We start from the raw sequence: 16,365 nt of genomic DNA, 5'->3' as shown, positions 1-16,365 counted from the left end.
AATTAGGGTGTTGCTAATACAACTTTTTCTTGTAGTGCATTTTTTTATATATTGATTAATATAATGAGACAATTTAAAAAATACACGAAATAATATATTGACTAATTAATGTTTATATTTAGTACATGGAAAATTACAATGAATCATAATCTTTCATTTTCATATTAAAAACTGGAAATGTTGTTTAAGTATAAGAAATCTATTAACTAAAGTCGTGTGATATTTACAAAATTTCTATAATTAAAATAATGTGATTATTTGATTATCATAAACTTATTACCACAATTGCCATTATAAACATATAAATATAAGATGAGAAATTAGACATCCGATATATACAATCACATAAAAATTGACATAAAGATAAGAAAAACAATGAACATCGAACAAATAAAATTCGATTATGTGGTTAAAAACGGTAGATCTGCAACCCAACACACATGCACATGGGTGTGTTAATATGTGTAGATCAATGATGTAAAATTACATGGTGTGTTTCACCAGGTATAGATTATACAAAACCCAAAAAAGGGCTCCAAATCGATTTGCAAAAGTCGTTGCAAACATAATGCTACATCCAATGAAATATATTGGGCTTTTATTCATTGATGTGGTGAAATAAATTTCCACTAAACGTACATACACATAGATATGTGTATAATTATTTGCAGATCAACGTTAATAATCATCCGGTGTATTTCACAGGGCATAGCATCAAATAAACCCTTAAGGCCTCGTTTGGTTGCCAAGACAAAATAAAATAATTTTAATATTATATTATTCGATCTTGAAAGATCCAATAAAAAAACATGCTTACAATGAGCCAAGATAACATAATATCTACAGATCGACCGCGCAAGTTATTGAGAATACCAAACATCAAACAAAAGTCAAAGTATTTAGTTAATAATGGCTATTCTCCTAACCAAACGAGGCCTACCCATAATGATTTTAAAAAAATACAAAAAAATACACGTATCAGCAAAAGACCTGCCCATTATTTATCATCAGGTATAGGATCGAAGTATCCTGCTAAATGCTACATGCCCCCATATTGTAGGAGGGTAAAGTATATTTAATAAGGCTAATAACTTGTCCTCACGTGTGGGAAGAAATAAAGGACGAAGTAAAGGGGCAATAGAGTAATTACAGGGGCTTCAAAAAAATTCGCGGTCCGTTAAGTGATTTTTACGTGGAAGGCTTTCATGCTTGCGAGTTCATCTCTAACAAACTTGTTTCCACACACAAACCTTTCTCACGAGATTTGCAGAATCCAAACCTCTTTCCCCCTTTTGGGGTATGCATCCAAAAAGTCCCAAACTCCTTTTTCTTCATTTATACACCGATTACCCAAACGTCACAACTCTTATAATCTTAATTTTAATTTTTTCCCCTTTTCTATTTAAAAATATTCATATAATATAAAAACACAATCACTGTGGCTGGCTGGCTGCTGTTAATTGAATCTGAGCAATGGCGGCGTCCAACGGGAGCGAGTATTTCGAGCTCGACGTCGAGTTCGAGGCGGAGAGCACATTTTCGCGGCCGTCCAACGCCGAGCTGGTGGAGCAGGACGAGTCGGATCTCCGATGGGCGGCGATCGAGCGGCTACCGTCGCAGCACCGCACCAATTTCGCCCTGGTGAGGCGCTCCGCCTCCGAATCTGACGGCGGCGGCGGCGAGTGCACCGACACCGTTGATGTGCGGAAACTCAATCGCCTCAATCGCGAGCTTGTTGTCCGGAGAGCACTCGCCACCTCCGATCAGGATAATTACGTACTCCTCTCCGGGATCAAAGACCGCCTTGACAAGTAATTAAATCCAATTTTTTTTTTCTTTTTTTACTGTGTGTCTGCGTTTTTTTACGTACGGATTTATTTTTTAATTTCTTCATTTTTGTGTTTTCCTATTTTAATTATTAAATTTAACGAATACCTGATCAGTTTGATTAAAAATTATCTGCTAATAATGCATGTGGAGTAAATACTGCTTACATGTGTTCAGCAGCATTGATTAGAACTCTCCATGTTAATTACTTTTCAAATTGTGTGTTTAATGACTAAAATTAATTACTTTTAATTACTTGATGGAGCAAAGTCCTATAATCTGGTAATGATCCTTTTCGGTTGATAGTGTAAAAGGATTGAGTGAGATGAAAACTAAAACTAACTGTGTTTTTATTTATGAATTGACGTTTGCTGAAAGCGATTTATTCTTGGTTATTGAATATGAGAATGTAGCTAAAGCATATTTATCTTTCAGTTGTCCATGAAAAGAACACTACAGACTGGGAAAGTTTTTACTAACTCAGTCATTTCATCTACCAAATCATTAATATTTTTATATATTAATATACTGAGATTTTTTATATATATATATTTTTTTCTGAATTGATCGGTCATACGTGTTGAATTACTATCATTTAGAGTGGGTTTGGAGATTCCAAAAGTTGAAGTCCGATTCGAGAACCTACAAATCACTGCCGATGTAAACATAGGTTCAAGAGCTCTGCCGACATTGGTGAATTATACTCGTGATATGTTCGAGGTAAAAAAGCATTTTAACATACGCACTTTGATTCAATTTGTAATAGATACTGTTTTTGGATTAATAATTCTTAGAAAGGTTCTCCTTACTGAACTTTTCATTTTTTTTTTTGGTCTATGCAGCAATTATTAACTACGTTGAGGATATTTCGCCCAAAAAAACATGCATTAACCATCCTAAATAACATCAGTGGTGCAGTAAAACCAGGAAGGTGAGCAGTGAATCTTTCTTATACTATTAGTAATCACTCGCTCTAAGCTTTTTATACTACATGGTTGTCGTTTTCCTGTTGGCTACATTTTATCCAAATAAAAAATCATAAAAAATTACAAGAACCGAGCATGCAAGAATTGAAATAAACAGATGCATCAGATAGACAATAAACAATTTGTCAAAGCTGCATATATACTGTGTGGAATAATTCGTTTTAGAGCAAAACGAGTATATAATGTCTGAATACCAATATTATTGTGTCTTGGTAGGATGACACTACTCTTAGGGCCTCCAGGCTCAGGGAAGTCTACATTACTTCGGGCGCTTGCTGGGAAACTTGAAAACGGTTTGAAGGTTAGTTAGTATCTGCTTTGGTCTTTTCCGGGCAGGATTATATTATTCTGGCCCCAAATAGTATAATGTACTTTTGGTAAACTTTGTATGAGAAAGCCCTTGAATATGTGATGGCACCTGTTATAATTATGCACATTCCCTTATATGAAATGTCAGTGTTCATGAAAATCTTTTGGTTTCAGAAAACTGGGAGCATCACATACAATGGTCATAATTTTGACGAATTCTTTGTTCAAAGGGCTTCTGCTTATATAAGCCAGACAGATAATCACATTGCAGAGCTAACTGTGAGAGAAACACTAGATTTTGCTGCTCGATGTCAAGGTTCTAGTAAAGGTTTTTCAGGTACCTGCTGTTTTTTTTTTTTTTTTGTGATTTCGTATGTGAATAACTTGAAACTAATGTCACTTTAATAACTTTGTTATTTAAGTCAACTTAAGAGGAAGTAAATTTAAACCTGAAATAATGATGATATTCCATTTAGACAATTTAAATTTTATATGGCAGGATATATGAAGGATCTTACTGCGCTCGAGAAGGAAAAAAACATACGCCCCCGTCCTGAGATAGATGCTTATATGAAGGTAAATTTTTCAGCATATGAAGAGCGTTTTGACCATTACTCCTTAATTTTAATTCATTTTGCATTTTGATGTATTACATAATGAATTGTCCAGGCAGCATCTGTTGCTGGTAAAAAGCACAGTGTCTCGACGGAATATATATTGAAAGTTCTTGGTCTAGATATATGTTCAGATACACTTGTTGGTAATGAGATGCTCAGGGGTGTTTCAGGGGGTCAAAAGAAGAGAGTCACCACAGGTCTCTCTCTCTCTCTCTCTCTCTCTCTCTCTCTCTCTCTCTCTCTCTCTCTCTCTCTCTCTCTCTCTCTCTCTCTCTCTCTCTCTCTCTCTCTCTCTCTCTCTCTCTCTCTCTCTCTCTCTATGTGCCTCTTCTCTTTGTTATTTTTGACTGTTCATGTATGCATGGATAACTCTTCAATAAGTTCTCTCTTTACACAGGAGAAATGGTGGTTGGGCCACGGAAAACTCTTTTTATGGATGAAATCTCTACGGGGCTCGATAGCTCTACAACCTACCAAATTGTTAACTGTATAAGGAACTTTGTTCATGTAATGGAAGCAACAGTCCTAATGGCTCTTCTTCAGCCAGCTCCAGAGACTTTTGATCTTTTTGATGACCTCATATTACTCTCCGAAGGGTATCTTATATATCAAGGGCCTCGTGCTGAAGTTATTGATTTTTTCGAGTCAATGGGTTTTCGATTGCCCCCTCGTAAGAGTGTTGCTGATTTTCTGCAAGAAGTAATATTTCCTTTTTTCATTTATTATTTTCTGATTGTGATTGATGTGAAATTCACCATGTGTCTTACATTACATAAGCCATTTATTTGTGTCATTAGGTAACATCAAAGAAGGATCAGGAACAATACTGGGGTGATCATTCAAAACCGTACGAGTTTGTCCCGGTTTCGAAAATAGCCGAAGTCTTCAAGAATTCAATATATGGTCAGAATCTGGAGTCTTTTCTCTCTGTTCCATATGATAAATTTAAAAATCACCCTTCAACTCTGCCCAAAACAAAGTATGCGGTACCAAGAATGGAGCTTTTAAAAGCTTGTTTTTCCAGAGAAATACTTCTCATCAATAGACATCGCTTCCTATATATCTTCAGAACATGCCAGGTTCTACTTTTCACCTTTCTCTTGGATCTTTTATAAGAAGTTGCGTAGATTAAGTATCACTTATATAGGTGAAGCGTTAAACATATAATTTCGCATCTACAATTATTATCTTGAGTCTTGATATTAGAACAAAAATTGTCGTTATGATAATTAGTTGTGCCTCTAAGCATTTATGATCTATCCTCGATAAATTGAGAGGAATAGTTTTCTACAGTACATATATAGAGTTGACTCGTACTTTCTCATATATCGGATGATGCCAATTTGAGGAAAAAAAGTTAAACATAAAGGCTAGAATCAGAATCACTCTTAGAATCAAGATCATATATTCTATCTAGGAAATTGTTCTTGCAATTTTTTTTACAATTTTCATACTCATACTTTCTCTATGAATTTTGTTATTTATCTGTCATATATAAAACTCGCTCGTACACTACACATACAATTTTATTGACCAATTAACTAATATATAACTAATCCAAGATAATACAAATATATTCAAGAACTTGAAATATCTTAAATTGTAAAACTAAGCTGTAGATCCAAAAAATAGACCACATCAATCTCTAGAAAAATGAATTTAATCCGTACTCAAGGTTGATATTACCAGCCTAAAATTATAGGTCTGCAGTATTTACTTACAGATTTTGAATTTTTACAGGTTGCATTTGTAGGATTTGTGACGTCTACAATGTTTCTCCGAATGAAACAAAATCCAGCCGACGTGACAAACGCCGAGCTCTATCTTTCATGTTTGTTCTTTGGGCTGGTCCATATGATGTTCAACGGATTTACTGAACTACCCCTTATGATATTTCGGCTTCCGGTATTTTACAAGCAACGAGATAATCTTTTCCACCCTGCATGGGCATGGTCTTTCTCGAGTTTCGTACTTCGTGTCCCTTACTCCATGATTGAAGCTATTGTATGGTCTTGTGTAGTATATTACACTGTAGGATTTGCTCCTGCAGCTGGAAGGTTCCCCCCTATTAACTCTTCCATTCAAACTGTAACTATACTTTTTTTTAATCTCACTCTTTCCTCTTATATGCATCAGGTTTTTCCGATATATGCTTCTACTTTTCTCAGTACACCAAATGGCGTTGGGTCTGTTCAGGACAATGGCTTCTCTAGCAAGAGATATGATCATTGCTAACACTTTCGGATCAGCTGCATTATTGATAATATTTTTGTTGGGAGGATTTATTATACCAAAAGGTCAGTATTGTTTTTTCATCATAATAAAGTAAGTTGCTCCTTTGATTTACTATACATAGTGATTGATAATTGTTTTATATCAGAAATGATCAAGCCATGGTGGGTTTGGGCCTTTTGGGTGTCTCCACTGTCGTACGGGCAGCGTGCAATTTCTGTCAATGAATTTACTGCTACAAGATGGATGGAGGTTTGCTCTGCTCTTTAGTTGCTTGGATCTGTGACATAATTCATAACGAATATCTCAAAATCACGTGATCTAATTTTTTTTTCTGTTTCTGATGCATAATTCTTTTTTTTGTTTTGGTAAAACTCATATTTTTGCAGATATCAACTGGCGGGAACACCAGTCTTGGAGACACGATTCTGAGGCTTCATAGTTTACCCAGTGACGGTTATTGGTATTGGATTGGAATTGGTGCTTTACTAGGATATGCTCTGGTTTTCAACATTGCTGTGACAATAGCACTAGCGTATCTCAACCGTAAGTTATTTGACACTTCTCATATACATGCATGCATGCAGTAACCTGGATTTGAGGGTTTATATGTATTCCAATGATCTCGAGGCAATAATATTGGAGGAATAGATAAATTTATTTGAAACTTTTAGAGAGCCTGAGTGAAGATAAGATTACACCATAATTCAAAGTATTAAGTAATCTGTTGAGATCGCAAATATTATATAAACACAGTCAATAGTTTTTCGACTAGTCCTTCAGCAGCTAATTTGGAAGTTCTGAAATCTGAATACAGAAAGCTATTCCTAAATGAATAAATCTATCAACTTGTACGAGTATCCTTAAGTCTTCAAGTAATAGAACAATTACAAAATTTATATTTCGAAAACAGGACTATTCTCTGATACATTGTCAAATTGAATGTTATGCACATGCACCGTCTTTAGGGAATTATAATTTAAATAACTGCAAAGCCTTTTGAATTTTTAACATCTCCTTTTTGCTCTTTCAGCTATTCAAAAATCACAGACAATTTCCCCACCAGACGAGAACCAAGAACATTTACCTATCAATGGTGAGCAGTAAACATTTATTATTTACCTAAGCATACACAGTAATGTTGACTAGTGTTCTCATTTTTGTAATAAAAAAAAACTGTTTTTGCAGGCAATGACAGTAGAACGCAAAAGAAAGGAATGATAATGCCGTTTCAACCGTTGACAATGACTTTCCATAATGTTAACTACTATGTTGACATGCCCAAGGTAATCAACCTTGTAAAGAAAATAACTTCATTTAGATCCATTATATATGCTACTTGCAAATTATAATAAATTTCTTCGTCACTAGGAAATGAGTTCTCAAGGTATACCAGAAACTCGGTTGCAACTTTTGTTCAATGTGAGTGGAGTATTTGCGCCAGGTGTCCTCACAGCATTAATGGGGGCCAGTGGGGCAGGGAAGACCACTTTAATGGATGTGCTTGCTGGTAGAAAGACTAGTGGCTATGTTGAAGGAGATATCAAGATTTCCGGTTACCCAAAGGAGCAGAAAACCTTTGCTAGAATATCAGGATATGTTGAACAAAGCGACATACATTCTCCTCAGCTAACAGTTGTCGAGTCTCTCTGGTTTTCTTCATTTCTTCGTCTTCCAAAGGAAGTCAATGAAAGACAAAGACAAGTGAGATGCTATGGAACTTTATATGGAATTCTTACATCACGTTATTTATTTATTTTTATTTTATGTTTTTGGTGTGTTGTGACGATTTAATTTTCAGGAGTTTGTTGAAGAGGTAATGCAATTAGTTGAACTTGATCCGCTAAGGAATGCTTTAGTAGGCTTGCCAGGCAGTACTGGTTTGTCCACGGAGCAAAGAAAGCGTTTGACGATTGCAGTGGAGCTTGTTGCAAATCCGTCCATTATTTTTATGGATGAGCCTACATCGGGTCTCGATGCACGTGCAGCAGCTATTGTTATGCGAACAGTGCGTAACACGGTTGATACCGGAAGAACTGTTGTGTGCACCATACATCAGCCAAGTATCGAAATATTTGAAGCCTTCGATGAGGTTCGAAATGCAAATACCAAATGTAAGTATATATACTTGATCAGATAGTAAACTGACAGGTAGTCATAAAAAAAAATTGCAGCTTCTACTTATGAAGCGAGGAGGGAGAGTAATATATGGCGGGAAACTTGGTGATAAATCACAAACAATGATCGATTATTTCCGGGTAAAACTTAGTCTATTATCAAGTAATCTTGCTTTGGCATATTTTTTTTTTTCTTTTTTTAATGGGACTGATTTATATATGCATGTACTTGCTTTGATTGCATAGAGCACAAGTGGAGGAGTTCCTCCAATACCTGATGGCTACAACCCAGCAACTTGGATGCTTGAGATAAGCACAGCTTCCATGGAAGAGAAGATTCATCAAGACTTTGCTGTCATATACGAACATTCACAGCAGTTTCGGTAATCCTAAATGATACTTTTTACTTTTGATTTTTCCCTTTAACTTAATTAAAGTCCGAACATAATGTTTTTTTTATGCCAATGTAGGAATGTTGAAGCTTCGATTCAGAGTTGGAGTGTTCCACCTGAAAATTCACAGCCTCTGAAATTTACGTCCACGTATTCTAAAGATACTATTTCTCAACTTAAAATATGCCTCTGGAAGCAAAATCTCGTTTATTGGAGAAGCCCAGCGTATAACACAGTGAGATTGTTCTTTACAACAATAAGTGCTATTATTATTGGCACAATATTTTGGGATGTCGGTTCAAAGAGGTAAATGTCATAAAGCATATGACAATAATTATATCTTAAGCCAAGTAAATGAGCATTTGCTCTCGTTTACGAGTAAATATTGAATTACTTTTGTTTATAGTTTTCATCAACAGCAGGGCTAAAAAGATTTAACATTATTAAGCATGGCAGTCCACTTCTAATAATATGATTATTACATTATGCCTCCGTTCCTATTGTACAATATTTTTATTTATAGAGTTCTCTAAATGATTTTGCAGGGATTCGACTCAAAACTTGTTTGTTGTAATGGGAGCTCTTTACTCTTCTGTCTTGTTTCTTGGGGTCAATAATTCTTCATCTGTACAACCAGTAGTATCTATTGAGAGGACAGTTTTCTACAGAGAGAAAGCTGCTGGAATGTACTCTCCTATTCCATTTGCATTTGCCCAGGTTAGTGCTTTTAGCTACTGTTTATAGTGCATATATGTAACTGGTTCATATTACTATAAAACAAGTTTCATAATATGTACATCAGGTCTTATCGATCATCTGAGAAGTGACTCATTTATCACGATTCTTGATATGGGAGTCACAATCACAGTGATATTGATTAAATACTTCATAGCTAGTTTATTTCTGGATCTAAAATAAACACCAATATGGATAACCGTTTGACAGCTCCTATTTATGGTGATAAATTGTGCTCAAAGACCGTTTAATTAATCTTAATTACAGGGCCTTGTGGAGATTCCGTACATTCTGGTGCAGACAATATTATATGGTATAATTACATACTTCATGATCAACTTCGAGAGGACAGCTGGTATGCTTTTTTTATCTTCTTTAAGCTGTGTTTGTTTCCATTTCTTGTAAATCTACTTTACCCGTCTTACTTGAGCTGCAGTATCAGTAACTGACAATTCTATTTATGTTTTCTTGTTTTTTGAGTAATCCAAATTTGCGTTTTCTTTTCCCGTAATATTTTATCAGACGAATGTAATTCATAGTTTTGGCATGAAAAATAAACATTTGGAGATTAGGAGCCTATTTCGTCTACCATCAAGTTCCTGCCAAGGCGTTGGTTTGATTACTTTCGACATTGCTAGTAGAAAAGTACATACGTTTTAGTGAAAATTAGATTCATCAATACTTATTTCGTAAATTCTGTAAGTTGAAGTCATGTTATTGCCTTTCTTTTCACCACATCAATTCTAATAGCATCTAAACACGATAATCACGAAAAAGTAAAAAGTCTTCAACGGAGAATTGCATAATAACTCGTGCTCTTGCATCGCCATTCGGTTTGCGTTTTGCAGGCAAATTTTTCATGTATCTGGTGTTTATGTTCCTGACATTCACATACTTCACCTTTTACGGAATGATGGTTGTCGGTCTCACTCCCACTCAACACTTAGCCGCTGTCGTTTCCTCTGCATTTTACTCACTGTGGAATCTCCTCTCTGGTTTCCTTGTCCCAAAGCCAGTAAGTAGATTATCTCCAAATATTTAATAATCTAATTATTATTACAACTGAATGGGGATTGATAATTATTTTTGTTTTTATTTAGAGCATTCCTGGATGGTGGATATGGTTCTACTATATCTGCCCGATTGCATGGACTTTGCGCGGCATAATAACATCACAGCTAGGCGACGTAGAGTCGATAATCGTAGGGCCTGGATTTGAGGGTACTGTGAAGGAGTTCATAAACGTGCGTTTTGGTTTTGGGCCAGGAATGCTCGGAGTTACAGTTGCGGTGCTCCTTGGTTTTAGCGTTCTCTTCTTCACCGTTTTTGCCGTCTCTGTCAAAATTCTCAACTTCCAGAGAAGATGAACTAACCCGCTCATATACATACATATCTTATGTATGAATCTGAGAAGTACATATGTGCTTCTCTCACAAATTTACTCATATATAGTTCAAATACTCAGTTGGTATTTCACCAAGTCACACTTGGAGTTTTTCTGATTCACTTCATTCACATGGAACTGTAGCAGATATGGAACCATACCATTTTGTATTTCTTTCAGAAATAATATAGATGAAGGTTAACATTTTCACATAGAATTGTTCACATAATTTTTTTTAAATATCTATATATTATCAAAAACATTGTAAAATCAATATTTTACAAGCTATGTGAAAAAGGGACTTACTACTTTTTACAGTTGAAAAATTGCTATTTGTAGTTCAAACCTAATGCTATTTGTATTTGAACGCCCATGCGTCCAAACCGGAACCGGACGCCTAAACTGGGCGTGCATTCCCGAACCGGATGCCCAAACCGGGCGTTCACCGAGAGCAATTTTGAAAAAAAAAATAGCTCCACAAATCGATTTGTAAGGCGGTTTAATATGAAATTACAACCGAAATTTCCTACCCAATGCAATAAAAACATTTAGGAGTTGAAAATACCTCAAAATTTCGATGATTTGGCTTGTTTTTGCTTGAATTCAATTTTTTTGATTTTTTTTTAAATATTTCGATTTGGAGGGAGTGGGTGTGAGAGGGTTTGTAGTGAGAGAAGTATTTTTTGGGATATAAACTGCAAATAGCAAAGTTTTAACCCCAAAAAGCATTTCATATATATATATATATATATATATATATATATATATATATATATATATATATATATATATATATATATATGGTTAATGGCAAAGAAGGGAGTAAATTGCAAATACTACCCCTGTGTTATCTCGAAATAGCAAAAACCCCCCTGTGATAAATAAACTAGCAAAAAACCCCCTGTGAAATTTAGTCAAAGGCAGAATCCCCCCTAGCTGATTTTTTAGACTTGAAATGACAAAATTGTCCATCAAAATGTATTTATATATATATACATATTATATGTATATTTATTCTTTTTAATTTATTTGTTTAGAAATTAAAAAAAAAATAGTAAACAACTAAATTGATTATTTTTTAAATAAAATAATTAAAATATTTATAAAATATAAGAATTTATTAATTGCAAGACTCTAGGGGTATTTGTGTCTTTTTATATCAAGTCAACCCTCAAATAGTTCCATAGGGGGGTTTTTGCTATTTAAATAATTTCACAGGGGGGGTTTTTGCTAGTTTATTTATCACAGGGGGGTTTTTGCTATTTCGAGATTACACAGGGGTAGTTTTTGCAGTTTACTCCAAAGAAGGCTACGGCAGTGACACTTAATTAAAAAAATGACATTTCAACTTTTTTTGTTTTTCAAATAATTCCAGTTCATTCAAATTTATTTGCAAATAAAGAAAACCCTTTTATAAATACCAAAATTACCCTCAGTTCCTTGAAACCTAATTCAAGTCTAATTTTATAATTTGCATCCCAATCTAGCCAAATTTCACCAATTAATCATTTTTGACCTGCCAACACCGGAGATTGCCGGTCTCCGACGTTGACTTTCTTTTTTTTTGAAAACATTTTTTTTTTCTGAATTTTTTTCCGGCAGGTCAACTGCCGGTCTCCGGCGTTGATTTTTTTTTAATTTTGTTTTTTTCTTTATTTTAATTAATATTACTGTTTTGGCTGTTAAATTACTGTCTCCAACAATTATTTAACTGTCGGAGACAGTAATTTATCTGTTAATTCACTTTTTTTTTTCTTTTTCTTTTTTTCAATTTTTTTTTTCTTATAAAAAAATATTTTAATTAATATTATTGTCTTGCCTGCTAAATTACTGTCCCCAACAATAATTCAACTGGCTGAAACAGTAATTTTGTAATTTTACTGTATCAATTAATTTTATCTTCTTGCCCTGCAATTTTCCTGTTTTCGACCGTAATATTACTGTCTCATGCAATAATATTATTGTTTGGGACAGTAATATTATAATATTATTGTCCAGGAAAGTAATATTCATAATATTACTATCCAAAACACTAATATTAATTTTACTATTTGGGACAGTAATACTACTGTTTGGGGACAAGAATATTAGTAATATTGTTGTTTTGGTATTCAATAACACTCTTAAAGTCAATTAACAGTTAAATTATTGTTAGATACAGTAATTTAGCAATAATAATTTAGCATCCAAGACAGTAATATTAATTAAATATTTTTTTTAAGATTTTTTTTTTTAAAAAAGGTCAACATTGGAATCTGGCTGGAAATTAAAAAATTCCGAAATTTGTTTTTTTCTGAAAAAATAATTATTTTTTCAAAAAAATATTAAAAAAGGGTTAATGTGATTATTTGTTTAAATCCAGGGTTAATTTGAAATATGGAGAAAGTTAGAGTATAATAGATGAAATTAATAAAAAATATATTGTGAAAAGTATTTTAGACAAAAGACGTGGGTATGTTTATTTGGGAGACTGTTATTTGTCTGGACCAATGTGCATTTACCACCATTGTCATGACCCTTTTGCTATTTGCCCATATATATATATATATATATATATATATATATATATATATATATATATATATATATATATATATATATATATATATATATATATATATATATATATATATATATATATATATATATATATATATATGTATATATATATACATGTGGCTTATTTTTTAAACCCCTAGGTGCCTAATAAACTAGAAATAAACCCAAGAAAAAATCATCCTTGTGAGTACCCGAAAGATGAAATTACTATACTGTCCTTATATGTCTTGGGATGCTGATCGCATTGGGGAAATCTAGAAAGACCATTTCACAGCACAACACCCCCTTCTCCTTCATTTTTCTCCATTTTTTATTTCTTTATTTTCTTACAAATCGAGCATCCCTCTCCATCCCTCCGTTACTATGTCCAAATCTGGAGTTCTTTTCAATTTTTCTTCTCCGGATCCGACAATCAGCCACCTCTATTGGACCACCCATGAGCAAACATATCCGGTCACCCACAACTAACTCCGTGAAGGTTCGCTTAGATCCAACCACATGTTACCAACACCGGCCAAATAACCGTGTTCCTTGACCGCTTCGCCGGATTCCGGATTTTACCCGGGCGAACAGAATTTCAGTCATTTGGCTCCAGTTTTCAATTTTTCCAATTTTAGAGGTCAGACCGGACTGCCTCATCACGGGGTCGTGGTCAATCCAGTGCGACCGGCCGTTCCGGTCAGGTCCAGTTCTAACAACATTGACTATTATAAAACTCGTGTACAAATAGATACGCACTTTGAAATAAAATATAAAAATTAAAATAGTAACGAAAATCTTGGTAGTTGACTAGGAAACAAAGATGAGTAAAATTGGGGGCACTGTCTTGAACACGAAAGCTTTGCCCTAAGTTACGTAACTAGTTGTTTGTGCCCCTTTTAATTTGTTGCTCACTCAGTTCACATAAATAATATAAACAAGAAAACCATTCAATTCAATCTTTATTCCCATTTACGAATATTTTGACTGCATATTAATATATATATATATATATATATATATATATATATATATATATATATATATATATATATATATATATATATATATATATATATATATATATATACTTAGTGGTGCACCTCATTCCAACCACTAACTCTCTATAAACCAAATACTTGTATGTCAACTTATGTTTTTCAAACCATACTTAGCTAATATTTAACTAGATAATAATAACAATGACACAAATATTTAACACAACTTTTAATTATTTATAAAGTGTCAACCAAAAAAGCTACAACATAGGTATTATTGGAATTAATATAGCTTATGACAACTTATATTTAGAGAAGTAAAATAAATAACTAGTTTTAATTTGCGAAGGACTCGAGATAAATACGTCAAAGTTCATTTCAAAAAACTTTTACAAACACCACCTGCGTAACTATGGGATAAATTTATCCGCCCTCATGACATCAATCCAATAGAGAATCGAATCCAAAGTCTTGTACTTGGTTTCGAATCCCATCGAGTCGATCTTGAATCGAGTACCCAATATCTTCAAAGGGCATCGGAACAACAAATCCAAGAAATCCCAATTAGCCAAATCCATCAAATTAGTGTCCACAAGCCCTTCTTTCGCTACAATCTCCTTCCAAACGCCTCCCTTGTCACCCATTTCCGACGCAAACACAAAATCCCCCGACAAATACGGCACATTTTCATGCACATTAACACCAAATTTAGCCCCAATGGCCGGCCAAATCTCCTTCCAAGTATACGACTCGCCATTTATAGCATTAAAAGCTTGCCCCTGCAAATTGTCACTAGTAATTTTATCATTCGTACCGACCCAAATGTGTTGCTCGGCCACTAAACGAGCGTCGGAGGCATCGAGGTACATTTCCTCCCAACATTCTTTAGTGCCCCCAAACACGAAAGGGAGATTCAAATACTTACAAATGGCTCCATAAACACATATACTACCAATAAAATTGTACAAAGACTTGTTCGAACACCCCATAATCAATCCAGGCCGATGAATCGACCATGCCACGTTATGACTAGGCAATCTCTCTTGCAGCAAATCTTCGAGCGCGTAATAGAAATTATGCCCCAAACACGCCCTTGGGCATTGCTCGTCGTAGTGCCCGGCTTGTGGGTCCGAAGAGCCTGTAAGCGAGACATAATGCTTAGTCCCCGTTTGGAGAGAAATGTGCCTTAACGCCTTAGCCTTCGGGAGGAGGGCGTTTAGGACATTAGCCATCATAGCTCGATTCTGCTCGTAACAATCGGAGCTATCGAGAGGAAATTGACTAGCCCACGTGACCCAAAATATGTGTGTCACATCATCCAATATTGGAGATAGATTTTGTTGAGTCTCCAATGGGTTGAGAAGGTCGCACGGAATGAAACGATACCGTTCGACGTCGGCGGGCCCCGCTTTTTCGGGCCGACGGGATATGCCGTACACCTTCCAATCACACGTGGAGAGTAGCATTCTTGCAATCTCCTTCCCTACCAGCCCAGTAACTCCAAAGATAGCTGCTACATTTGTGTATTTTGTATTTTGTGAAGCCATTATTTTGTATTGTTAATTTGGCACCAATTGCTTCCCTATTTATCTTGTACAAAATTCCATATCTTATGGTGATGGTGATTATTTATTTATATATGTATATGTGTATTTATCAAGATATGATTAGTCAATCTCCTTTTTTATAGGAAAGATTTCTGGCTTTCTCCGTAAGCATTAAATCAAAGACTAGTAGCCTAGCTACTAGTAGGTGTTGTACTATGCTAGACCATGTAAATTATATCATATAGTATGTCAAACAACATAAAATAAGTAATTACCAAATACCTATATACATGTATAGTGTAATCTATACCCGATAAAGTTTACCGAGTATAACATAGAATAATCCAGACCCAAGGATAAAAAAAATGAATATTATTAATGTAGAAAGGGAAGGGATTATGAGCATGTACATTCAGTTATATGCTACATCAGATAAAGTTTACATTGGGTAAATCATCACCGTTCATCTTCACACACCAACATAAATGTGTGTGTAGATCGATCAATTATGATTATATATCATGTGTAATTTTCACTGAATGTAGTAAATTATAATTACACATCTATAAATTTATATAGCCGGAGCTAGCAAAACTCTATTAATTTAGCGAAATAATAAATTATCGAACAAATAATTTTAGTACATTTACCGACTCGGGACCATAAAAAAATATTATTTAAAC

General features: G+C 34.5%; 2 protein-coding genes across 2 annotated transcripts; one reads left to right on the top strand and one right to left on the bottom strand.

Moving 5' to 3' along the window:
* The first annotated feature begins 1,029 nt into the window (after positions 1-1,029).
* ABCG31 (pleiotropic drug resistance 3) lies at positions 1,030-10,809 on the top strand. The gene is made up of 24 exons (XM_012983971.2): positions 1,030-1,811; positions 2,427-2,547; positions 2,670-2,758; positions 3,030-3,114; positions 3,297-3,459; positions 3,622-3,698; positions 3,792-3,936; positions 4,137-4,438; positions 4,537-4,818; positions 5,480-5,796; positions 5,876-6,036; positions 6,120-6,223; positions 6,361-6,517; positions 7,005-7,067; positions 7,160-7,257; positions 7,343-7,675; positions 7,773-8,063; positions 8,146-8,229; positions 8,335-8,471; positions 8,559-8,786; positions 9,026-9,197; positions 9,483-9,570; positions 10,064-10,230; positions 10,316-10,809. Exons 1-24 carry the CDS (start codon positions 1,474-1,476, stop codon positions 10,580-10,582), a joined length of 4,269 nt encoding a protein of 1,422 aa, XP_012839425.2. The 5' UTR covers positions 1,030-1,473; the 3' UTR covers positions 10,583-10,809.
* A 3,542-nt stretch (positions 10,810-14,351) lies between these two features.
* LOC105959800 (NAD(P)-binding Rossmann-fold superfamily protein) lies at positions 14,352-15,803 on the bottom strand. Its single transcript, XM_012983959.2, has one exon. The coding sequence runs from the start codon at positions 15,680-15,682 to the stop codon at positions 14,546-14,548; it is 1,137 nt and encodes a 378-aa protein (XP_012839413.2). The 5' UTR covers positions 15,683-15,803; the 3' UTR covers positions 14,352-14,545.
* Between the last annotated feature and the right edge of the window lie 562 nt (positions 15,804-16,365).

This window comes from Erythranthe guttata, chromosome 14, assembly GCF_056151865.1.
Source record: "Erythranthe guttata isolate IM_541 chromosome 14, IM_541, whole genome shotgun sequence".
NCBI classification, from domain to species: Eukaryota; Viridiplantae; Streptophyta; class Magnoliopsida; order Lamiales; family Phrymaceae; genus Erythranthe; species Erythranthe guttata.
Note: the sequence above shows the minus strand (reverse complement) of the source record. Positions and strands in the feature narration are given on the sequence as shown.